The following is a 25,842-nucleotide window of genomic DNA, read 5'->3' as shown; positions in this document are numbered from 1 at the left end:
TCCCCAGTTTTCCCAAATAATCCAGTTTGGTCCCACCTGGAGATGCTGTGGGTCCAAACTGGGACACATCTGGATCACCCCAAAACTTGGGAGCAGGGCAGGGGGGAGAGCTGTAAAATTGGGAATTATTAATGATGCGGTGGAGGGAAAACTGGGGGAAAATTACATGAGAGATGGAATTTTCCTGGTGGCTGGTGCTTCCCGTGGTTGACAAAGCTCCTTGCGGACAGGACCTCGTTTCATTGGCATTTTTGGTGACATTCCTGTCGTTCCCAGGTGGGAGTTGTCCAGTACGGAGAGGACGTGGTCCATGAGTTCCATCTGAACGACTACAGGTCCGTGCAGGACGTGGTGGCGGCCGCCAGCCACATCGAGCAGCGAGGGGGCACCGAGACCAGGACTGCCTACGGCATTGAGTTTGCTCGGTAAAACCCCTCCCATTCCTGGTCCTATTCCCAGGAAAACCTTCAAATCCCTGGTTTTTTGCCCTTCCTTCCCTCTCCGTTTGTTTTCCCGGCTGCTTAAAAATGGGGGAACCACCAAGGTTTGGGAAAACTTCCGTTTGTGGGAAGCTTTGCAAATGGTGCTTCCCAAAGTTCGCCGTCCTCAGTTGCGGCTGGAGCAGACTTTGGAATTGTGTCCTTTTCCCGGAAGGCCTCAGGGATGAGCTCCCAGCCCCCGAATTCCACTCCAGGCACTGGAGCTCTCCTGGAAATCCCTGGAGGATCCCCGGGAACTCAGGACAGATCCAGCTCCATCTCGTCCCTTTCCAAGGACAAATCCCTGCTCCTGCACTTCTCCTTCATCCCAACCAATATTCCTGCTGCAGATCATGGAATCATTTAGGTTGGAAAAGAGGTCTAAAATCGACTCCAGCACCGCCAAGGCCACCACTGACCGTGTCCCCAAGGGCCGTATCCATATGGTTTTTAAATCCCTCCAGGAATGGGGATTCCAGCCCTGCCCTAGTGGGCAGCTTGGGAAAGTTTTAGATGGGTCCTGGCTGGATCCAAGCAAGGTCCTGGATGATTTGTGTCACACAGAGTCCCCCGACCCTGCTCAATGTCCCTTTTCCATAAATATGCTGGAATTTGGCTCCATGTTTTGTCAAAATAGTGGGATTTTGGACGATTGGGTGAAGAAGTTTTCCCTCAGGGGGGAAGAGCCCACAGGCCACGGCCAAAACTCCGCTGGCCAACTCCAGATCCATTCCCTTGTCCAATTTTGCAGAATTAGGGCCTCTTTCCTGCAAAAAGTGGGAACATCCACATCCACAAGCATTTCCCGAGGGTTCCTGCACCTCCCCAAGGGGCAGCGGCCCCAAAGACCCCTCGGGGCGGGCTCGGTGGGGCAGCGGAGCCCCCACGGAGCAGCCCAGGGCATCTCTTCACTTGCAGCTCGGAAGCGTTTCGGAAAGGTGGCCGGAAAGGGGCAAAGAGAGTAATGATTGTCATCACAGATGGAGAATCCCACGACAGCCCAGACCTGGAGAAGGTGATCGAGGACAGCGAGAGGGACAACGTCACCAGATACGCCGTGGCGGTGAGTGAGGGGACCTCTGGGCGGTGGAAGAAGTCCTGCAGAGCTTGGTGGTGCTCCAGGAATCCCAAAACACCAGGACAGCCCATCCCCACTGCTCCTGGAGCATTCCAAGAGCTCCTTGTGCCTGGTGCTGCTTTTGGGATGCTCAGCTCGGGATTTGGCTGCCGGAGCAGGTGCTGGGACCAGGAACAGGCAGGACCCCAAATTCCACAAGGAATGTCCAGCCTGGAGAAATCACAGCAGTTCCTCTGTTTGTTCCCACAAAGCGGGGGCAGATCCAAGGATGGGGCTTCTCCCATATGGACACCCCAAAAGGCTTTGGGATGGTTTTATCCATCATGGAAGAACTGCCCAGAGAAGTTGTTGACCCCTCATCCCCGGAAGTGTCCAAGGCCAGGTTGGACAGGGCTTGGAGCACCCTGGGAGAGAGGAAGGTGTCCCTGCCCATGGAATGGGATGAGCTTTAAGCTCCTTTCCCACCCAAGCCATCTGGGAATTCTAATTCCATGAAAACCCCTGAGCCTTGTGTTTTATTCCCAACCAGGTCTTGGGCTATTACAACAGGAGAGGAATCAACCCTGAGGCCTTTCTGAACGAGATCAAGTTCATCGCCAGCGACCCCGACGACAAACACTTCTTCAACGTCACCGACGAGGCAGCGCTCAAGGACATCGTGGATGCTCTGGGAGAAAGGATTTTCAGCCTGGAAGGTGAGGGATGCTCCTACCCGGCACATCCCAGGCTGGGAATGCGCTGCTGATCCTTTGTTTGCCCGACTTGGACGTGGCTTCCGTCCTGAGCCTAAAATCCCACTTGGAAGATCTTCAGGTTTGAGGAAATGTCTTTATTTGGAGTGGTTGCATCCCTTGGATATCGGGAGCAGAGATGCCTTTTCCAAAGGACACACCTCATTCCGGCCACTGGAATTCTGGTGGCTTTGATTTTTCTTTTTATAGAAAACCTTGGAAATCTGGTATGGGGGGAATTTGGGTGCCAGTGTCTTCCTCATCCATCAAAATTCCAGGGTTACAAACAGGAAAACCCACACACAGGGGTGCCAGACATCAGGAGATTATGGAAATAATGTTGGAATTTTGGCTTTATTGGCTGAAGTGAAATATCAGGAAATATTTCTGTCTTAAATGTCAGCTCTTGTGACAACTTTGTCCGTCTCCCAAACTAAAATTATCCGAATTTCAGAGGAAAAATGCAGCCTGGAATGAACAATTGGAACAGAAGATGGAGGGCTCGCGCTGGGAATTAAACATCCTGGATTTGGGGCATTTTTGCTCAAAGCAGCTCGCAAACTCCTCACAAGTTTCCCAGTTTTCTCCATCCAGCCTGGCTCTTCCATGTGGAAGTTGCCCTGGATGAGGAGATTCCCACAGTTGGAATTACGAAGGAGCAATTTCCGAAGCTCCATTTTTGGTGATCCCGCAGCTCTGAAAGGGGAGGAGCTGCACCCCAGCACAGCTCCCAGACCTGTTAACAGCATGAGGTTGTGGAACAGGAGGGATTTAGGGAGAAATGGGATCATCAGCAGGACCTGGAGCTGCCAGAGCAATTCCAGAGGAGGCCCCGGAGCTGCTCTGAGGGCTGGAGCCCCTCTGGAGCCAGGCTGGGAGAGCTGGGAATGTTCACCTGGAGAAGGGAAGGATCCAGGGAGAGCTCAGAGCCCCTTGCAGGGCCTAAAGGGGCTCCAGGAGAGCTGGAGAGGGACTGGTGACAAGGGATGGAGGGACAGGACACAGGGAATGGCTTCCCACTGGGAAAGGGGATATTTAGATGGATATTGGGAAGGAATTGTTCCCTGAGAGGGTGGGGAGGGGCTGGGCTGGAATTCCTGGAGAAGCTGTGGCTGTCTCTGGATCCCTGGAAGTGTCCAGGGCCAGGCTGGCGGGGCTTGGAGCACCCTGGGATAGGGAAAGGTGTCTCTGTCCTTGGAAGGGCTGGAATGGGATGGGAACCCACCAAGGCACTGCTCAGCCCATCCAGGAAAACAAAACTCCGTTAAACACAAATTCCCTCTTTTTTTTTTTTTTTTAAGGAACCAACAAGAACGAGATCTCCTTTGGACTGGAAATGTCCCAGACTGGATTTTCATCCCACGTTGTGGAAGTAAGAGAGGAAATGTGGGATTTTATTGCTCCTTGCCTTGTCCTGTTTATCACACCCCGCTCCAGGTGGGAGATCGGGATTTGGGATACGTTATTAGTTATGGAGTTAAATCACTGATGTGAGGACAAGGAAATGCTGCTGGATTATCCCATGGGAAGGGGAGGTGTTGGGAGACCCGAGCATTCCTTGGGATCTGCAGCAGCTCCTCCTGATGCCACAGCCCCTTGGGAAGGACGAGCTGGGATGTCCATGGAAAAAGCATTTGGGAATTTCCTGGGGAGGAAAAGCACACTGAGAAGACAAGAATAGGGTGCAAGTGTCATTCCAGCATATTTAAAACCCTCCAGCATTCCAGGTGTGCTTGGAAGAACGGTTTCCTGGTCTGTATGGGATCGGAGGGATGGAATCACCTCCACTGGGGAAGAAATCCCGTCAAACCCCTCCTGTTTTCCCACAGGACGGGATCCTGCTGGGAGCAGTGGGAGCCTACGACTGGAATGGAGCCGTCCTGAAGGAAACCAGCAGCGGGAAGGTCATTCCTTTGCGGGAATCTTACCTGCAGGAATTCCCGGAGGAGCTGAAAAATCACGGAGCGTATTTAGGTGGGAAAGCTGAACGAGACCACGGGGGAGTTCGGGATTTTATCCGTAATAATAGGAAGCACGGGATATTCCTCAGTGGGAGTGGGATCATGGGAGACCTGTGGGATGCAGCACAGGAGCATCCTCACCTGGGAAGAGCCCGGCTCCGACCCTGGAGCACAGCGCAAACGGGATTTAAATTCAGGAGCGGCTGAGCCAGCGGGTCATCCGCAGCTTTCCTTGGAATGGTTTCAAAGCGCTGATGGAATTTCATGCCTAGGCAGGAAATACCTGCTGGGTTAATCCATTCCATGTGCAGCCACTGAAGTTCTGAAATAAAAATAGCAGCCTGGATCGTGAAATGGAGCCTCTCCTTGGAGATGTGGCAGGGAGAGAGGTGGGATTCTGTGGGATCAGCACGTCCAGGCTCTTTCCCGGGAATGTGGAGAGCCCCTGGATACGTGGTTCATCTTTGGGGTGACAGCAGAGTGTCCCCCAGGCTGGGAGTCCCCAGAGCAGGGATGGCTGTGGCTCTCCCACGGGAATCCGTGTGGGAGCTCAGCCGGGCTCTCTTTCCCACTGCCTGGAGTGAGAAATCCAGGAATATTGAGGAATGCTGGTGTATCCTGCTGAGCAGCAGCCGGGGGGCTCAGGGATGGCGCTTGGTTTAGGAATATCCCTCCAGGGGGGGCATTTTTAGGGAAAGAGGGAGCCCAGGTAAGTCTGGTGAGCAGGGAAAGGGGTCTGAAAATCCCTGGAGAAACTCAACATTTAACTGGATGTGCTTCCAGGGAATGAGATTCAGTTTCATGGTTGGCTAAACTTTGAGTTTCACAGAATCCCAGAATCCTGGAATGGTTTGGGTTGGAAGGGACCTTAAAGCTCATCCCATTCCACCTTCCCCTATCCCAGGTTTCTCCAAGCCCCATCCAACCTGGCCTGGAACATTCCAGGGATGGAGCAGCCACAGCTTCTCTGAGCACCCTGTTCCACTTCTAAGAATTTAAGTGGAATTTAAACCTGAGCCTGAAGGTTCAGGATCCTGGACCTGGTGTTGAAAACTGGGATTTAGGAGCCCCAGCTTTATATTCCTACAAAATCCCGTCTGCAGCCATGGAAGTGCCGCAGCCCAGGGAGTGATCCCAGTAGGAAAGAGGGATTGCTCTTACGCTTAGGCAGCATTATTTCCAGAAGGGGGAATGGTTTTGATGGATTCATGGCTCCTATTGGACTGGGAATGTTGACATCAAGCGCCGGCAAAGCTTTTCCTGCCCAGTGTTCCCGGAGGAGCGGAGCAGCGGGAGCTGCAACTTCCCAGCACTCAGCACCTCACGAGTGTTTGTCCGACTTGACGTGAGGAATGAAATAAAACGCTCGGAAGCCTGGGAATTGCAGGAATCGGATTCACCTTCGATTAAAGAAGGATTTGCACAGGAAGAGCAAATCCAGCAGTGCCAAAACTCCCAGCACAGCTCCAGCTGTGGCAGCACCAGAGCAGTGGCTCGGAGGCACTGGGGTCCATCTGGGTGACTCTACCTTTGGAAAAATCCGAGATTTTTAGCTTCCCTCTCTGGGAAGTGGCCAGAGCTGTGTCAGCAGCCAGGGGCTAATGGAAAGCAGATCCTGGGAGCAGGCAGGGCATTCTCACTCCGTGTCCATCCCTTTCCAGGTTACACCGTCTCCTCCGTCATCTCCACCAAGCACGAGCGCATTTACGTGGCGGGAGCGCCGCGGTTCAACCACACCGGCAAAGTCATCCTGTTCAACATGCACAGCAACAGGAACCTCACCATCCACCAGGCCCTCAAGGGAGAGCAGGTAATTCCAGCCGGGAATGCTGCGCTGATTTCCCCCCACGGAAAAATCAACCCTCTCCCTCGATTTTCCAAAGTTGGAATGGCTCGGCAGCGTCGCGCGGCCGTGGATGTCCTGGTGGTCGCTGCATCCACAGCGTGGCTGTAGCAGGGAGAGGGCTTGGAATATCCCTATGGATCCCAGGGAATGGTGGCATCATTCCCATCCCGTCCGGTCTCCTGCAGATCGGCTCCTACTACGGCAGCGAGATCAACTCCCTGGATGTGAACGGCGACGGCGTCACCGACGTCCTGCTGGTGGGAGCGCCCATGTTCTTCAGCGAGGGCAGGGAGCGGGGCAAGGTCTACGTGTACGCCCTGCAGGGGGTGAGTGGCGCCCGGGGACACGGCGGGGACGTTCGGGCGCTGCCGTGGCAGCTGCGTCCCCTTGCGGGCTCTGGCACGCCCAGCTCCCAGCGAGGTGCGCAATGGGATCTTTGCCGCGTGGGAGCACGGATGTCCCTCTGGAGAAACCATCTCCAGGCGCGTGGCCTCCTCCAAACTCGCTCCCTCCAGGGAGAGCTCAGAGCCCCTTCCAGGGCCTAAAGGGGCTCCAGGAGAGCTGGAGAGGGACTGGGGACAAGGCATGGAGGGACAGGACACAGGGGATGGCTTCCCAGTGCCAGAGGGCAGGGATGGATGGGATATTGGGAAGGAATTGTTCCCTGGGAGGGCTGGCCACTCACGGGGCTCTGGGGACAGCAAGTGCCCTCCCTCCACCATGGGAATGGGGCATGTGCCACCCCTGTCCCCTGTCCTGTCCCAGCTTTCCTGCTGGGCCACCCCCAAATCTGGCTCAAAATGCAGCTCCTGAGCCAAATCCATCAGGATCCAGGGGCACGTGGGAAGGTCGTGCTCTACATCCAAGGATGTAGAGCCTGCCTGGAGCGTGGAATCCTGCACCTAAAGCAAGATTGTTTATTAGTCATGGAATTTCTTCCATAGCGTGCAAAGCAGATGTGGGGCTGGCTGGGGGCTCCAAAATCCCACATCCCTGGGAGCGCTCCCACCCCCTTCCTTGGAGAACCCCTCCCACATCACTGCACATTTGCATGAGGGTTTCTCCTCTTTCCAGTCTTGCTGCTGATGCTTTGGGAATTGTTTTTCTTTCTTTTCTCTTTCCCTTTCCCCTGGCAGAACCTCTTCGTTCCCAGCGGAGCCCTCACAGATCTCCAGAGTTACCAGAATTCCCGTTTCGGCTCCTGCATCGCCGCCGTTCCCGACCTCAACCAGGACTCCTACAATGACCTGGTGGTCGGGGCCCCTCTGGAGGACGAGCACCAAGGAGCCATTTACATTTTCCTTGGATTCCAGGAGACCATCCTGAAGAAGTACAAGCAGGTGGGGCTGCCGTGTGTTCAGTTTTCCTCATCCTTCGTGGGAATAAATGTAATTTGTCCCCATTTTAAGGAGGGATGGAGCAGGACAAATCCACACCCAGGATGGAATTGTTAATTATTACGGCCAGATATTCCCTCTTTTGAGACATCCAAGACAAAACGTTGGAATTCAAGCACTGGAACAGCAGTGGTGGAGTCCCCATCCCTGCTGGGATTTAAGATGTGTGGATGTGGCACTTGGGGACATTTGTGGTGGCCTTGGCAGCGCCGGGGGATGGTTGGACTCAACAACCTTGGATGGCTTTTCCAACTTAAATTATTCCATGGAATAGCAGGAAGAAGGCTTGGAATTTGAGGCAATGTTTAGCATTGCAAGGGATCGCTACAGATTAATTAATTAATTAATTATAAATAAATAAATAATTTGTTTATTTATTACACTTTTGACAAGTATTAAATACGCAGGGTAAATCCAATAGAAATCTTGGATGGTGTCTCGAAAGGGAAACTGCTCTCATTCCCTGGAAGATCATGTTTAGTACAACCACTTGGAATGGGGAATTTTCAGTGGTGAGGTGGAGTCAGCCTGGCAAACCCTTGGCAGGCACGGATGCTCCTGCTGGAATCCAGCCTGGATTGTTCCCATTCCTTTCCAGCGGATCGCGGCCGCTGACCTCGCTCCGGGCCTGATGTATTTTGGATGCAGCATCCACGGGCAGCTGGATCTGAACGAGGATGGACTCGTGGACTTGGCCGTGGGCTCCCTGGGGAACGCCGTGGTGCTGTGGTGAGCCAGGGATCCTTTGTGCCCTTTCCTGATTTCCTCTGCCCAAATCATGCCGACGTTTTTCCAGGGAAAACTGGTCTCCCAGCAGTCCAATCTGTCTTTCCAGAAATACTGATCTCCCAACAATCTTTCCTGAATAACCACCCCTTGTCCAGCGGGGCTGTGGGATCTCAATGCCCTTGGGCCCTAAAAAGATGCCAGAGCTGGTTTTCCATTGAGTTTCATCCATAGTTCTCCAGAAGTTCCAAACTGATTTGTGGGGATTTGCCCGGGATCCCTCTGGTCTGATTTAATTAGAGCAATATTTTCCAATATTAATTAACGTTTGGAGAGTCCCTTGAAGCTGTTGGGACGGAGGGTGGCTGTGCCCAGCTGAGATGGGTCACCCTGGGCTCTGCTTGGAGAGGGCCTTTGGTCTTCCTCAGCCTCCTGGGAAAAGGAGGGAAAAGGAGGGAAAAGGAGGGAAAAGGAGGGAAAAGGAGGGAAAAGGAGGGAAAAGGAGGGAAAAGGGCAAACCTGGAGCTGTGGGAGACTCCAGGATGTCCCATCCCATGCTGGATCCCATCCCATGCCCTCTCCCCACCCCGCAGGTCCCGCAGTGTGGTGCAGATCAACGCCAGCCTCCGCTTCGAGCCCTCCAAGATCAACATCTTCACCAAGGACTGCAAGCGCAACGGGAAGGAGGCCACCTGCATGAGGGCCTTCGTCTGCTTCACCGCCCTCTTCCTCTCCGCCCACTTCCAGACTGCCACCGTGGGTAAGGACAAAATCCCAATTCCTGCCTTGCTCAGGTCTCCAGCCCCGTGGGAACACCGAGCTTTTGGGATGGAAACCATCCCGGAGCTTGGTGGAGCGCACGTGTCTCTCTGCCACATCCCTCTGGTGTCACCCACGTTTGTCCCTATCCCGGCCGAGTCTCCGGGTTCTGGTGACTGTTGTGCCGAAAGAAACACCCCCGGGATAAATCCTACCTCATCCCTCACCTATTCCCTGGGCTGAGCTCTCCCAGGATTTCCCTTCCTGTGCTCCATGTGACGGGAATGTCACCCCAGCGGGACAGGAGGGAACGTGGCCGGCCCGCGTTCCGCAGGGCTCATCCATCCCTCCCACCGCAGCAGCGGGACACATCTGCCGGCCAGATGTGCATGTTGCCCTAATATCCCAGGGATTCTGTGGAGCTGGCTGGTTCTCCTATTAAACCCTTGGATGGTACCGTGACCCCGAGTCCAGCCGGCAGATTCCTGGGACTCAGCGGAGCGAAGGGAAGCAATAGTGGCTCAGCTCCTGCGGTCCGGCAGGAAACGCTGGCAAAGGAAAATTGGGATCCAAAGCCAAAGGGAAAATTCCCATCCCCCAGCACACGAGTTTTGTTTTGTGCTGTCAAATCCAGTGTTTTTCTCCCTCCTGCTGTCCCTGTGGGATAAAAACTGAGTGGGATTTCCTTATTTATTTGATTTTACCTTTCTTTCCACTTGGAAGAGTCACCCCCTGGATGAGCCCCTCGGCTCTGGAGCCAGGCTGGGAGAGCTGAGGGTGTCCAGGCAGGAAAAGAGAAGGCTCCAGGGAGAGCTCAGAGCCCCTTGCAGGGCCTAAAGGGGCTCCAGGAGAGCTGGAGAGGGACTGGGGACAAGGGATGGAGGGCCAGGACACAGGGAATGGCTTCCCACTGCCAGAGGGCAGGGATGGATGGGATACTGGGAAGGAATTCCTGGCTGGGAGGGTGGGGAGGGGCTGGGCTGGAATTCCCAGAGGAGCTGTGGCTGCCCCTGGATCCCTGGAATGTCCCAGGCCAGGCTGGACAGGGCTTGGAGCAGGCTGGGATAGGGGAAGGTGTCCCTGCCCATGGCAGGGGCTGGAATGAGATGGGATTTAAGGTGTGTCCAAAACAAACCACTCTGGGATTCTGTGGTTCTCTGAAATCCCTGCTTGGTGCTGGGCTGGGAATCTCCAGTTTCTTTCCAACAGAAGTGCAGGAATCAAAGGATCTCCATAAATCATCCAGGTGTGCTCCGACACCTCCAGAGCAGCACGTGAACGTATGAGAGGCAAAAAATTCCATCTCTGCACAGATTTTCCACAGGGTCTTGAAATAACTCCTCTCTTAAGCTCCTCGTTTGGAGAGGGGAAGCTCTTCCCAGAACGGGCTGTCAGCAGCAGGCTATAACCTGATTTCCCTGGATTCCTCTCAGCAGGGAATGGGCACTGGGGCCACTCTTTGCCCTGGGACTGGGCTGTGTGGCCCCAAGGCCTGAGCTTGGCCTGTCCTCGCAGGGCTCAGGTACAACACGACCATCGACGAGCGCCGCTACTCGCCCCGGGCACACCTGGACGACAGCGGGGACAGGACGGCACAGAGGGCGCTGGAGCTGCCGGCCGGGCGGGAGCTCTGCCACACCCTCCCCTTCCACGTCCTGGTGAGTGTGGAGCAGGACGAGGCTGCCATGTCCTCCTCAGCCAGACCCGAGATGCATCCCTTGGTGGCTTCCTGGGGTGGGAATGAGCCTCATCCCGCTGGATTCCTTCCCGCTGGATTCCTTCCCGCTGCTTTGGTGTGGTCAGGGACGGAGCTGCCAGCACGGGCGGCTGCTGGGTCCCCAAGCAGTGACATCATCGCAGGCCCAGCTTCCACGTGCTCCGTTCCACGGGCCGTGTCCTTGGGCAGGGCGTGCGCTCCCGATCCTGGGCTCAGGTGGCTTTTCCTGCTCCAAAACCAGGAATGCCCATTTTTTCCATGGGGAATCGAGTGTCCCCATGCCAGTCCCTGGTGGTGTCCCCCTGTGCCCCTCTAAGCCAGCAGGGCCCCACCCCTGGGTGCAGTGCTGGTGAATCCCTCGCTCGCAGGGAACAGCTGATGAACAAAGCTGGCCAAACCCAAACATTCCCAGGGAATGAGGAGAGCCTTGAGCAGGCCAGGCAGGCCCGAGCTGCCAGACTGGCCCAGCCCCAAGCCCCAGCCTGAACTGCCATGAACTTTTGGGAAATTTGAGGTTGGAGCTGGAGCTGGAGCTCGTGATTTAGCCTAAAAAACATCTCCCTTCAGAGCATCCCTCTGCGAAGCAAAGGAAGAGCTCCTAGGGGCTTCCGGAGGGGAGGGATGGATGGGATATTGGGAAGGAATTCCTGGCTGGGAGTGTGCTGAGGCCCTGGCACAGGAATTCCCAGAGAAGCTGTGGATCCCTGGAAGTGTCCAAAGCCAGGCTGGACGGGGCTAGGAGCAATCTTGGAGCACGGGATCTGTTTTGTCCTTACATGCCAGCCCAGGGTGGGGCTGCAGGACAGATCTGTGACCTTTGGGGGACACCCCGAGGTGCTGCCCACCCCAGGCAGCAGCCCTGGGCTCCTCTCCGACGTTTTCCATGTGCCACAGGACACAGCCGACTACGTGAAGCCGGTGACGTTCTCCATCGACTACGAGCTGGAGCATCCCGAGCACGGCCCGATGCTGGATGATGGGTGGCCCACCTCGCTCAGGGTCTCTGTAGGTAGCAGCTGCCACCTCCCAAAGTGTCACCTCCCAAAGTGTCATCTCCCACAGTGCCACCTCCCAAAGTGTCACCTCCCAAAGTGTCATCTCCCACAGTGCCACCTCCCAGGTGCCATCTCCCAAAGTGTCACCTCCCAGGTGCCACCTCCCAAAGTGTCACCTCCCAGGTGCCATCTCCCAGGTGCCATCTCCCAGGTGCCATCTCCCACAGTGCCACCTCCCACAGTGCCACCTCCCAGGTGCCATCTCCCACAGTGCCACCTCCCAGGTGCCATCTCCCAGGTGCCACCTCCCAGGTGCCACCTCCCAGAGCACCAGGGCAGATTTATCTCCGGGGGAATCGTCACCGAGCTGCTCTCGCTGTCCCCTCAGGTCCCTTTCTGGAACGGCTGCAATGAGGATGAGCACTGTGTCCCCGATCTGGTGCTGGATGCCAGGAGTGACATTCCCAGTGCCATGTGAGTGGGTGACCCAGAGGATCCTCTAAGAGTGTCACCAGCTGGGGGAGGCTCCAAAATCCAGCCCCAATCCATGCTCCATAAATTCTGTCATCACCGGTCGTTCATCCAGCATCACCACAAGGTTCATCCAAGCCCTCCATGAGGTGCTCCTTGGCATTCTGAGCCTCTTCCTCTCCATGTCTGGAATGAATCTGTGGTTTTTCAGGGAATCCACAAACCAACTAATATTTGGTGCCATGGTGATGAGATCCAGGGATACAAATCAGGAAATAACAGGGAATAACTGCAAGGCTGGCATTACCCACCTGGCAATTACGGCCTTGACTCATGGAAATAATTTCACACTGCAGCTCCGTGGTTAAGGAGCTATTAAAGGTTGTCCCTGAATCCAGAGGAGGCCCCAGAGCTGCTCTGAGGGTGGAGCCCCCCTGGAGCCAGTCTGGGAGAGCTGGGAATGTTCACCTGGAAAAGGGAAGGCTCCAGGGAGAGCTCAGAGCCCCTTCCAGGGCCTAAAGGGGCTCCAGGAGAGCTGGAGAGGGACTGGGGACAAGGGATGGAGGGACAGGACACAGGGAATGGCTTCCCAGTGCCAGAGGGCAGGGATGGATGGGATATGGGGAAGAAATTGTTCCCTGAGAGGGTGTGAGGGGCTGGGATAGAATTCCCGGAGCAGCTGTGGCTGCCCCTGGATCCCTGGAAGTGTCCCAGGCCAGGTTGGACGGGGCTTGGAGCCACCTTTGCTAATGGCATGGGATCTGTTTTTTCCCTACATCCCAGCTGTCCCAAGCATTCCCAATAATGTTTGAGAAAGCTTCACACCGTTGGCCAAAAATCCCAAAATTATAGACAATGGGAAGAATTTGTAATTCCTCTTTCAGCACGGCAGGACAGAGGGAGAGCAGGGATTTCCATGCACTACCCAGGGACGTAAAATCCCGGGAATGCCCCTTCTTGCAGGGAATTCTGCCGGAGGGCACTGCGGAGGGGGGACTGCTCAGCCTTCAGCCTCTCGTTCGACGCCTCCGTCTTCGTCATCGAGAGCAGCAGGAGAAGGGTGGCCGTGGAAGCGACGCTGGAAAACCGCGGCGAGAACGCCTACAGCACCGTCCTCAACATCTCCTTCTCCAGGAACCTCCAGTTCGCCAGCCTGATCCCCAAGGTGAGGCTCCCAGGGGAGATCCAGGCCTTTCCAGAGGAGCTGCTAATCCCAGCCCGATGAGAAAGCTGCAGCCTAAAGCAGAGCCCAAATCTGGCTCCATCCCTCATAAATCAGAGCTGTTTATGGGCTCCGTTTCTAAGCACTTCCAGCTCTTTATTTTGGAAATACAAAAACGTTTGAGTTTTAAGAGCCTGAGCGAAGGTCAAACCCAGAGGAAATTATTTCCCTCTATTTTTCTCCTCCAGTCGTTTAAAAATGCTCCCTGCACATGGCCAAGTTCCTGTCAGGAATGAGTTTTTGCAGCTGAGAAATAACTCCTGGAAGTAGGGGCTGATCATGGGAATGTGGCCACAGCTCAGCACTGAGCCGGGCGATGTCACCTCTCCATGGCTTTCCCTGGATGATCCTAGAGTGTCCCATCTGCTCCTGAAAATTTCACCCCCCACGCTCACTCGATCTTGGAGCAACTCCTCCCTATTCCCAGTGAGGTTTGGGAATGTGCTGATACTGCTGAGCATTCCCTCACCCCGCCATGACTTCATCCCCGCCCGCAGATCCCATCTCCTTTGTTTTTCTCCGAGCCATGCCAAGGGAAAATTGTGGGGCTCGTTGCCCACAAAATAAGAAAAATGCATTTTTTGGAGATTATTCCAAACGAAGTGAGGGGAGCAGGGAAAATCCCCCATGTGGTGGGGAACAGAAAGCGCTGGGCAGCAGTGGCTGCAGGGAATATTTGCAGCTGGTTTTGGAAGAGTCACGGATAACGGGCTCCTGGCTGCTGCTCCTTATAAAGGAACATCCAGAGGGGATGGATATCAGTGCCATACAAATTAAAAGTTGCTGGGCCCCCAAAAAGTCCATAATTTCAGCAGATGAGTGGGAGAAGCTCCAGGCTGGTGCTGGGATATTCCAGCTCCTGGGTAGGACTTTTCCGGAGGCAGTGGTGCAAACTGAGACTCTTGTGGGATCTGACACAGGGATAAAAGCTGGAATAGCTCATGGTGAGGTGGACACCCGCTTACAACCAGGCTACAACCTCTGGTAGGGCTGTGGAGGAGGCAGAGTAGGGTTGGTGTCTCTTCCCATCCCATCCCATCCCATCCCATCCCATCCCATCCCATCCCATCCCATCCCATCCCATCCCATCCCATCCTATCCCATCCCATCCCATCCCATCCCACCAGGGCTTTGCGATGGGCAGGAGTTTCTCCAGCCTGGCTAGAGAGATGGGAAGTTTTCCAGCAGCAGGAATGTTGGTGTTGAGGTGAGGGATTTCCGGCTTAGCTGGTGGCCATGCAGGATAGCGGCCTTTGGTGCTTCCCAAAGACTCCTCATAGCAGAAAAATCAGGAATGCCAGGAATAATCAGGTTCATTCCTTCACTGCAGTTAAATCCATTCACTGCTGTAGATTCAGAAAGAGGATTTAAACCAGGAAGCTGGAAATGGCTTGGTAGAGATGCCCCTTTCCAGGAACATCGGTGAATGCATGGGAAGGATTCCCAGCTGCAGCGAGCAGGCTGATTGGTTGGATGGTCCATTGGTTGGGTTTTGGTTGTTGGTTGGTCATTGGTTGGTTGGTCATTGGTTGGTCATTGGTTGGTCATTGGTTGGTTGTTGGTTGGTTGGTCATCGGTTGGTCATTGGCTGGTCATTGGTTGTTGGTTGGTTGGTCATTGGTTGGTCATTGGTTGGTTGGTCATTGGTCATTGGTTGGTCATTGGTTGGCCACTGGTTGGTTGGTTGTTGGTTGTTCATTGGTTGTTGGTTGGTTGGTCATTGGTTGGTTGGTCATTGGTTGGTCATTGGTTGGCCATCAGTTGGTTGGCCATCAGTTGGTTGGTTGGTCATTGGTTGGTCATTGGTTGTTGGTTGGTCATTGGTTGGTCATTGGTTGGCCATCAGTTGGCTGGCCATCAGTTGGTTGGTTGGTCATTGGTTGGTCATTGGTTGTTGGTTGGTCATTGGTTGGTCATTGGTTGGTTGGTCATTGGTTAGTCATTGGCTGGTCATTGGTTGGCCATCGGTTGGTTGGTCGTTGGTTGGTTGGTCATTGGTTGGTCATTGGTTGTTGGTTGGTTGGTCATCGGTTGGTTGGTCATTGGTTGGTCATTGGTTGGTTGTCTCCCCAAAGCCAAGGCCCATGTTGAGCCCCTTGGGTGTTTCCCGTTTCCCGAAGCGCCGGCTCCCGGGGCTCATTCCCGATGTCCTGGACACTCCGTGTCTCGTTTCAGGACGACACAGACATCAACATCGACTGTGCCAGTGACAACAGACACCCCACGCGGAGGGTGTGCAACGTCAGCTACCCCTTCTTCCGCGCCAAGGCCAAGGTAGGACATTCCCGGCTTCCAACTGCTCCTTCACCCACGGGACACGGACTCTCTGCCCCCGGGGTCACATCTGCCACAGCTGGGTGACGCCGAACAGGATTTTAAATATAAACATTTGGTTTCTTCCCTTTTGGAGTCTGAAAGGCATCTTAGGGAAGCTGGGATGCTTGGGATCCTGCCCTGGTGCTTGGGAGAGCCCCAAAATCCAACCCAGCTCCTCCAGGTGACAGGATTTGCCTCCAGCCCTTTGGAAAAATTTAGTGTCGGCTTCAAACCACTGATGGGAACTTCCCTGAGCTCGCTCCCTGCAGGATGAGGCTCCTTCCCTGCCTGAGAGGTTTTCCTTGCTCTGAGGTGCCTCTGGATCCTGCTGGGAGCCTGTCCAAACCCCCCTGGGTGGTGGCATCCTCCAAACCGGTGTTCCCAGTATTTGGGATGAGCCCAGATCCAGTTTATCATTTTTATAAGCCATAAACCCTTAGAACACATCAAATTCAGGGATAAAGTGGGGAAGGAAAAATGGGGAGATGCAGCCACTGAGGATCCACATGGAATTCCCCCTCCCCACCCCATACTCCCATGGGAAAAGGGACCAACACCAGCAGGATCCGCAGATAAAATCTCCCCAGCTCCCGTATCCGTCTGAAACCTTTCCTGGATAATGACGGATGAGCCTCAGGCAGCAGGCTCGGCTTTAAAGCTCCCAAAAAATCCCAGCGGGATGCCTGTGGCTGCACGCGGAGCGCGGCTCCCCATGACCTACGGGGGCCGGGAATGCATCCTGGGCCATCAGGTACTGCCGGGCCTGCCAAGACAAAGACCGGCTGGAAATGGAATTTTGGCCCCGGAGCAGCGGGAGCTTTGATATTCCAGTCAGCTGTGGCGGCCCAGACGGTTTGAGGTCACCGCAGATGTGACATTTATCACATTGATCCCATTTTATTGCTGTTGGCTCTCTCCAGCTGCCTCCCCTTCCCGCCGATCTGGGGCCTCTGCAGGGATCTGCTTCCAAAGGGAGCCGCTGCTGCTCCGATGGCAGGGAAGAACAATTCCTGCAAATCTCCTCTCTGCCTGGAAAGGCTCTGGTGGGATCGGGAACGGTGTCACCCGCAGGGTCCCGCACGGTCCCTGCTCAGCACTCGGGGTTTTATTCCCTCTGATGTTTTTCCCGATATTTTTCCCTTCTCCACAGGTCGCTTTCCGCCTGGATTTTGAATTCAGCAAGTCCGTGTTCCTGCAGAGCATGGAGATCTACATGGTTGCCAGCAGGTGTGGGGATGCTTTCTCCCTCTGGAATCACAGAATCATGGAATGGGTCAGGCTGGAAAGGACCTTATGGGCCATCCAGTCCCAGCCCTTTCCCACACCTTCCCCTATCCCAAGCTGTCCAACCTCGGGCACTTCCAGGGATCCAGGGGCAGCCACAGCTTCTCTGGGCACCCTGGCATGCTGCCAGCTTCCCTTGGGATTCCCTCCTCCAGAGCAAGAGGCTTTCCGTGGAATAACCCCATGGGGAGCCAGTTGCTGTGGGTTATCCCAGCCCTGCGCTGCCAAACCTGGCTGCTTTTATTTATCTGGGGATTTAGATCCATGATTTTTCCATGCCTGTGGAAGCTGGATCTCCAGCCACTGGTGCTTTCCCATCCATATTCCCACTGCAAAAAATTCCCGGGAAAAATATCTCCTGATAATTTTGCAAAACTCTCCTTACTCCCAATTCCTGCACAGTAGAGATTTCCCACAGGGAAGCGAAGTTTCTTTAATTGATTATTATTTTTAAAGGGTTTTTTTAATTTTAATTTTTTTAATCTTAATTTTTTAATTTTTAATCTAAAAAAAAAATTCTAATAATTTAATTCTAATTGTTAGAGCAGGGGAGGATTCCCCTGCACCACTTTAAGCTGGTGACGCCTCCCTCCGAATCATTTCAGGGAGATTCATAAAAATCCCCGAATAAAACCCTGCTTTGACCAAAAAGCAAAAAAAGTCCAGTCTTCCCCCAAAAAATTCCCGAGGGGATTTGGCTCCTGCCTGACCCCCGGGCCCTGCTGCTGTTGCAGTGACAGCGAGGAGAAGGAGAGCACCAAGGAGGACAACTTTGTCCACCTCGACTTCCAGCTGAAGTACGAGGCCGACCTGCTCTTCACCAGGTGAGGTTTGGAATGGGATGCGGCTCCGGGGAGGTCACGGATTGGGGAATATCCCTTGGGAAAAGCAGCCGGGAGCAGCCTTCAAACAGAGCTTTCATTCGGGAATTTCTTGAGAAAGCAGGAGCTGGAGGAACCATAAAATCAGGGAGAGCTTTTGCTAAAATTCCCGAGCTGTGGAGAGCTGGATTCTCCAGATGTTTAAAGGCACAGAGTTATTAAGGAGGTGTGAGGGCGAGTTTTTATGGGAAAAAAAGGGATTTCTTGGAGGTAGTAATGGCCCTAACAGGTGCTCCCAGTGTCTGGGCCGCTGGCCATCCCACAAAGGCATCGGAGGGAAGCTCAGCTGCGGGCTGAACGTGGAAGCAGCGGGAATTCGAGTCTGGGAGAGCCAGGGATGAAGGCAGAGATGATTCAGGAACGTGCTGATGGGAAAATCAGGGATCCCAAAGCACATTCCCTGGCAGTGCTCGCTGGAATTTTTCAGAGGTTTTTCAGCCCTTGGGCCATTTTCTATTTTTCACTCCGACACTGCAAATAAAACGCCTTTAATGTTCGGGATTTACGGGGAGCCGGGGGATTCTCCGGGTCAGAACGAAGGGAAAACTCGGAGGGAAAGAAGAGCACAGAAGATATCAAATTTGGGAACTTTGGGGTGCAAAAGGAGGGAGATAATTTTAAAGAATGTGGGGATTTGGGGCCATCGCAGGTGCTCCCGAATGGATTCCCACAGGATATTCCTGGCTCTTTTCCCGCCTTTCCAGCTGCAAAGAAAGGGATTGATTTACCTCCTGTGACATCCAAAGCTCAGCCAGGGCCTTGGGTGGCTCTGCTTTATTAAAGAGGCGAGAAAAGCCTGCAAAGAAGGGGAAAATCCTGCAAAGAAAGGGGAAATCCTGCAAAGAAAGGGGAAAATCCTGCAAAGAAAGGGGAAAACCTATAAAGAAAGGGGAAAATCCTGCAAAGAAAGGGGAAATCCTGCAACGAAAGGGAAAATCCTGCAAAGAAGGGGAAAATCCTACAAAGAAAGGGGAGAATTCTGGAAAGGAAGGGGAAATCCTGCAAAGAAAGGGGAAATCCTACAAAGAAAGGGAAAATCCTGGAAAGAGAGGGGAAAACCCTACAAACCCTTTTGTCACCCCTTGTCCCACAGGACGTCGAGCCTGGACTATTTCGAGATCCGATCCAACAATTCCCTGGATGGATCCAACCCCACTGGGCCCCCCTTCCACGGCACCTTCACGGTGAGCAGGAATTGGATCCCTGAGGGATTTGCCAGGATTTGGGGTCTGCCCTGGGAGCCAGGATCCCCATGCCACGATCCCGGCACATCCCAGTGTTCTTTCCCGGCAGCTGCAGAACCTGGGATTCTTCCCAGTGCGAGGGGTGACCCTAAAGCTCACCGTGCCCGTGGCCACCCGCGTGGGCAACCGGCTCCTGCTGCCCACGGAATTCCGGGTGGACCAGGTAGGACGGGATTCCGGCCTGATTTGGGATGGGATTCCAGCATGGTTTGGGATGGGATTCCAGCCTGGTTTTGTTTAGGATGGGATTCCAGCATGGTTTGGGATGGGATTCCAGCATGGTTTAGGACAGGATTCCAGCCCAGTTTTGGGTATGGGATGGGATTCTGGCCTGGTTTGGGATGGGATTCCAGCATGGTTTGGGATGGGATTCCAGCCCATTTTAGGATGGGATTCCAGCATGGTTTGGATGGATTGATCCCTCCTGCACAGGGATGGGAATGGAGGAATTCCATGGAATGTCCCTCCATCTTTTGGGAACACTGCTGTGCTCACACCTGGCTCGTGCCTGGAGATCCTTCAGCATTCTCTTGGCTGGGAACATGGAAAACCCCGAGGCCAAAGGGTTTAGTCCAAGGAATTCCCCAATCCCGACCTCTCTCCAGTGTGCAGTGAATTCCTGAGGGTCTGGGAGGCAGCAGCTGAGCCTGGGATGAACTCCAGGCTTGGGCCTGCACTGTGAGGGCTGGGAGCAGATCCCGGGGCTTCCCAAGCCCATGGAAGGAGCCTGGAATTTTTATGGATGGGATTTTTATGGACGAGGTTTTTATGGATGGGTTTGGCCTCAGCTGGGAATGTTTCTGCTGCAGCTCTGGCAGTCCCCATGTCACCAGTGTCACCCTGGCACACCTGGCTGGAATCTGGGATGGGGCTCCCTGCCAGGCTGAGTTTTGCTGGGAAGAGGCACAAAACTCAGGAATTATTTCAAGTAGGATTCCAGGACTTCCTCCAGCCACATCCCACAGCGAGCCCAGCTCAATCCCAGCCCCAGCAAAGCCTGGGGGATGCTGGGGATCCCCAATTCCATTGGGATGGGAGCACAGGGAAGTGGTCACCATGATCCCTGTGTCCATGCTGGAATTCCATCAGCTTCTCCCACAGGAAAACACAACCTGCAGCATCTGGGGGAACACCACTGACTACCGGAGAACCCCGGCGGAGGAGGACCTGTCCCGCACCCCACACCTGGTATTCACCCCCACGGGGCTGGTCCTGGCTCCAGGATATCCCAAACCAGGGAAAAACCTGGAACAAGGATGGCCCATGGACATGGGAGGGGCAGGTGGATGCTGGAATTTTTTAGGGGATTTTGAAACCCTTCCATGATTTGATTTTTATTTCTCCTCTCAGCCACTGCAAATAAAACCCCATTAATACTCGGGGTTGATGGGGAGCGAGGGGATCCTCCAGCTCCCAAAGATTGGGATCATTCTTTTCCAAGGGAAAGCTTGGAGGAAAAGAACAGCACAAAACCCAGCAAGTCTGGGAAGCTTGGGCTGAAAAAGGTTTTAAAAAGTTTTAAAGAACGTGGGGATTTGGCCACGCAGGAGGACGGGAACGTGGGATTCTCCCCCACTCGGTGTGTGCCAGGGATGGATCCCGGCGGGATTCTCCCGCCTTTTCCAGCGATGATCCCACATTTCCCTCTGCAGAACCACAGCAACTCCGACGTGGTTTCCATCGACTGTGACGTGGAATTGGCGCCCAACGAGGAGCTGAACTTGCACTTGCGTGGAAATCTGTGGATGAAGTCTCTGAAAGCAGTGAGTGCTCCCACAAAAAACGGGGATTTGGGGGAGAAATCCCCCCCACACCCCGGAAGTGTGGGGATTTTCCCTCCCCCAGGAAGCCCAGGCGTGTGGGGGGTGATTTTGTTCCCAAAGCCACTTATTCCACGTGTGGGATTGTGCATCCAGCATCCCACACAGCACCTCGACGTGGATTATCGCATTCCGTAACTAATTAATCCATGCCAATTTAATTAATTTAAAACCTCCTTTTTGCTGTCATTGGGATGGATCCCATTGGGAATGGGGGCTCCTTTTCCATGTGGGATGCTCATCCTGGCCCTCTCCATGCAGCTGAAGTTCAAGGCACTGAAGCTCACCATGAACGCCGCTCTCCAGCGGCACTTCCGGAGCCCCTTCATTTTCCGAGAGGAGGATCCCAGCCGCCAGGTGAGTCCCGGACTGTGGGATCCAGAGCTTTGGGATGCTGCCACACCCTGCCCTGATCCCACTGGGAAAATCCCTGTGGATAGCAGAAGGGCAGGAGTGACCCAGGCTGAGCATCGAGGTCTGGAGAAACGCGGGGCAGCCGTGGCCGGAGCCGAGCTCCAATCCTGGAATCACCGGATTCTGCAGGGAAAACTGAGCCAAATCCTTGGTGCAGCATTCCCAAAGGAAGGGGTGCTCAGCATTCCCACCGTCCCCTTTTCCCCTCCATCCCTGCCTGGAATCTGCAGTGCTTTTTTCTCTCCTTCAGATCACTTTTGAGATCTCCAAGGCCGAGGAGTCGCAGATTCCCATCTGGATCATCCTGGGAAGCACCTTCGGAGGTCTCCTGCTCCTGGCCCTGCTCGTCCTGGCGCTCTGGAAGGTGAGCAGCCCTTAGGCTGCACCTTTTGGGGGAGTTTTGGAGACTCCATGCCTGGAGGGACCCTCCAGCTCCATGTCCAGCACCTCACGAGCCCCTCAAAGCCCCCCAAAACTCCTCCGAAATCTCCTTTTCCATATAAATTACATCCAGGGTCAACTCCCAGCTGCTCTCCCACTGAAGGCAAGCTCCTGGGATAACAGCAGGGTTGTGTTTCTCTTCCCTCCCCACAGCTCGGGTTTTTCAAGAGCGGGAGCCGCCGGCGAGAGGCGGAGCGGGAGCAGAATTCCCAAGGCATGGAGTGACACTGCCGGGGCCAGGAGCCCCTTCCCAGCTCCGGAGCCCGGGATTCCCGGGATCCCGAGGGATTTGGGGGCTGAGCTTGGCTTTGCAGCGGGATGAGCAAACACCCCTTGTGGGACAGCACCTAAAAGCCATCAAAACCCCCTCAAACCAACGGGAAATTCCCCAAAATCTCCTCCTTGGAGCTTCCAAGTGGGATTCCACGGAGGTGGCAGCAGCGGGGACGAGGGGACACCAACGTGAGGCGTCCCTGATGCGGGGCTGGAAAACTCCTGACAATAATAATAATATCCCAAAAAAAACCCCCATGGATTGCTCCTTCCCGTGGCGCAGCCACAGCAAATCCCGGGTTCTGCTGGCCACGGCTCTCAAACTGCCTTCGTTAAGCGGAGTAATTAAGAGGAGGCTTTAATTAGTCTGAATGCACTGAATGAAATTGTTGGGATTTCAAGCACCTTAATGCAAATCTCCGGTGTCAGGCTGTACATAATTATTCCAAAAATAGGAAGGAAAGGAGGTGGGGGGGGGAGAAAAAAAAAAAGAAAAATCCTGGGGGAAAAAAAAATTAAAAATCGTTTAGAAAAAAATTAATTAATTAATTAAAAGCAGTTTGATGAGTTTCGTCCCGGCAGAGCAGTTTGGGGAGCTGGTGGCCAGCGAGGGCCCCCACCTGTATCATACCTGTACATAGCTGGAGCCATGGAAATCATGGGAATCTAAGGGCAGGAATGTGTCCCTGGCATAGCAGAATTATTTATGCTAATATTAATTTTATGGAGGAAAGGGAAGCGGATGTTTCTGGATGCGGGATGAGGTTCGGGAAATACTGTCCTGGTATTTTTTAAGGATTAAAAATACGGTATTTTAAAAATTCCTGGTGTCTGTTCCCTTCCTTCCACGGGTATGAGGCGGGGCTGCTCCCATCCCTCTGGGATCAGGGGAGGAGGATGGATCCCAGACTTTTCCCATCCTTTATTTCTGTGGCATGGGCGGCTTTTCCAGGCTGTTTTGAAGGGATGCTCTCAGGTGCGATGAGAAGTCGGATGAAGCCTTTGGGAGCCCCAAACTTGGTATAAAATGTGGGGGAAAACCTCCCAAAATCAGATTTCCATCCTCAGCCAGAGTGGGAATTCTGCATGTCCGAGTTTCTGATGGATCGGGAACTCAGGGGTCCAGCTGGGGTGCAGGGATACCCCGGAGAGCCCAAATCCTGGGATTCCTGTGCCAGCTCAGGCCTGGCGGATCGCACAGCGTCCCTCCTGCCTTCCCGCATTGCCGGGCTCTGGATCCCTGCAACGGAGGGAAAGAGCTGGAGAGCAGCCAGGAATGGGCAGGATGCTCCGGGAAATCCTAAATACATGTGTACATAAAAATAGATCTTTTCTAATGGATGTGCATTTATATGTAAAAATTATCTTTTTTAATATATATTATATACATATTATATATCTTAAAATATATAAATATATATATTTATATATATTTAATATATGTGGTTGTGTATTTTTATATATTTATATATATGTATATAAATATATATTATACATAACATATATAATATATGCTACATATATAGGATATATATTATATACTGTATATAATATATATAATAAAATATACATATAATAAAATACACATATACATATGATATACATATTATATATAAATATAAACATATATTCTTATATATTTATATATTATATATATAGTATATAATATAATATTATATATAAAATATATATTATCTATTCTATTATATATTTATTTATTTATTTTTAATATATATTTTTATATATGATATAACTAAACATATATTTTTACCAAAATATATATTCATATTTATATACATGAGTTATATATCTATGAATATATATTTTAAGATATATAGAATCTTTATATTTCATATATATGAAATATATATTTCATATTTCATGCATATTTACACACATATATATTTATTTTTATATGTACATGCACACGACATTATCTATAATATATAATAAATATTATATATATGATCGTTTATGTATCTATTATCTGTAATAGATGTAATCTATTTATTTAAATTATATGCCTATTTCTTTATATTATCTATAGGAAATATTTAATATATATAATATTTAATATAGATACTACTACTGTATGCTATATAGAGAACCCCATACTGTATGTATATATATAGAATATATATAAAACCACATAAATATACAAATATGAGTATATGTATACATATACAGGTAAGAAATAGACTAATAATGACATCTTTATATATATTAGATATAAAACTATATGCATTTACATCCATACATATAAACACATATACATGCAGAGGTATATTTATGTGCTCTATAGAATATATTCTATATATATTACACAGAGTATATTACGGTATATCGAGAGATATGTATAGATATAGATATATAGATATATAGATATATAGATATATAGATATATAGATATATAGATATATAGATATATAGATATATAGATATAGGTATCGATATATAGACCTATACATAGAGCATGCAGTTCTATGTGTGCTATCTCGTGTGCAGATCTATAGATACATAGAGTATATAGTCCTATATATACCATCTCATGTGCATATATATAAATATATAGAGTATACAGAGGTCTATATATAACTTGTGTATATATATGTTTATGTACGAGATAAACGTACATATATATTTTTTGTACTATATATTGTATATAAAAATACATGCATATACATCCATATATATAAACATATATACACACAGAGGTATATTTATGTGCTGTATATAACATATTCTATATATTATACCGAGTATATTATAGATATAGTATATAGAGAGATAAAGATGTATATAGATATATAGATATAGATATATAGATACAGAGATATAGAAATATATAGAGATATAGATATATAGAGAGAGTATATAGAGTATATAGTCCTAGATACACGCTCTCGTGCACATATATAAGTATACAGAGCATATAGTTCTATATATAACTGGTGTACATACATGTTTATGTACGATACAAATGTATATATATATTTTGTACTATATATGTATATCAACAATATATATTTATATATGCTTTCTATACATGTAGTGTGTATTCATGTGTTTATATATGGAGACACTACATACATATATATATATATATACCTGTGTATATATGTATATTATGTATATGTATATATATACATTTATCAGATGACGCATTAGGTTGTGAGTACATGCATGTGTCTACATATATATACATAAAATTCTTACATACCTGTAAAATTATAATATATATCTATATATACATCAATTACACAGCTTGCGGAGCGTCTATATGCTTGTGTGTGAATGTGCATCTACACGTGCACACACACGTTTATATATATTTTTAGATATTTATATACATTTATAGATAGTTTATGTATATGTATATGAGTCAAAGCCAGCATTTCAAGCCTTCCAGTGATCACAGCAGATGCTGTGCTGAGAGCACTCTGTGTATTTTTATATATGTGTGCGTGTACACATATATATATTTTATATATACGTGATATATATATAACTCCCTGTAATATAAATATAATTGTAGCTGTTTTATATATATGTGCACACGCATAGATGTATTTTATATGTATATATTTATATACATATGTCTACACCCACACTCATATATGCATATACATTTTATATAGATTTTATATTTCTAAATTTATATATAGAAAATACATATATTATATATATTATACATAATATATATATTATGTATATTATATATACATATATTATATAAATTATATATTATATAAATATTATATAAAATCTATATAATATGTATTTCATG

The 25,842-nt window shown here is 50.9% G+C and overlaps 1 protein-coding gene across 2 annotated transcripts in view; it reads left to right on the top strand.

The window, feature by feature from the left end:
* ITGA11 (integrin subunit alpha 11) overlaps positions 1-22,878 on the top strand; it is a 41,398-nt gene extending 18,520 nt beyond the window's left edge. Inside the window, exons 7-30 of one of the 2 annotated variants that reach the window (XM_039557492.1) lie at positions 277-425; positions 1,398-1,542; positions 2,087-2,252; positions 3,590-3,660; positions 4,118-4,262; positions 5,911-6,059; positions 6,281-6,421; positions 7,232-7,435; positions 8,091-8,221; positions 8,812-8,978; positions 10,493-10,635; positions 11,589-11,699; positions 12,078-12,163; positions 13,124-13,325; positions 15,558-15,656; positions 16,849-16,925; positions 17,717-17,806; positions 18,957-19,047; positions 19,157-19,270; positions 20,197-20,295; positions 20,760-20,870; positions 21,189-21,284; positions 21,592-21,705; positions 21,936-22,878. In XM_039557492.1, the coding sequence (XP_039413426.1) occupies positions 277-425; positions 1,398-1,542; positions 2,087-2,252; positions 3,590-3,660; positions 4,118-4,262; positions 5,911-6,059; positions 6,281-6,421; positions 7,232-7,435; positions 8,091-8,221; positions 8,812-8,978; positions 10,493-10,635; positions 11,589-11,699; positions 12,078-12,163; positions 13,124-13,325; positions 15,558-15,656; positions 16,849-16,925; positions 17,717-17,806; positions 18,957-19,047; positions 19,157-19,270; positions 20,197-20,295; positions 20,760-20,870; positions 21,189-21,284; positions 21,592-21,705; positions 21,936-22,007 (2,973 nt within the window). In that variant the 3' untranslated portion in view covers positions 22,008-22,878. The remainder of the gene's footprint in view (positions 1-276; positions 426-1,397; positions 1,543-2,086; positions 2,253-3,589; positions 3,661-4,117; positions 4,263-5,910; positions 6,060-6,280; positions 6,422-7,231; positions 7,436-8,090; positions 8,222-8,811; positions 8,979-10,492; positions 10,636-11,588; positions 11,700-12,077; positions 12,164-13,123; positions 13,326-15,557; positions 15,657-16,848; positions 16,926-17,716; positions 17,807-18,956; positions 19,048-19,156; positions 19,271-20,196; positions 20,296-20,759; positions 20,871-21,188; positions 21,285-21,591; positions 21,706-21,935) is intronic. The other variant, XM_039557493.1, reaches the window with a different exon arrangement.
* Positions 22,879-25,842: the final 2,964 nt, after the last annotated feature.

Source organism: Corvus cornix, chromosome 10 (genome assembly GCF_000738735.6).
Source record: "Corvus cornix cornix isolate S_Up_H32 chromosome 10, ASM73873v5, whole genome shotgun sequence".
Lineage (NCBI taxonomy): Eukaryota > Metazoa > Chordata > Aves > Passeriformes > Corvidae > Corvus > Corvus cornix.
The sequence above is the reverse complement of the archived record's forward strand: the minus strand, read 5'-3'. Positions and strand labels throughout refer to the sequence as shown.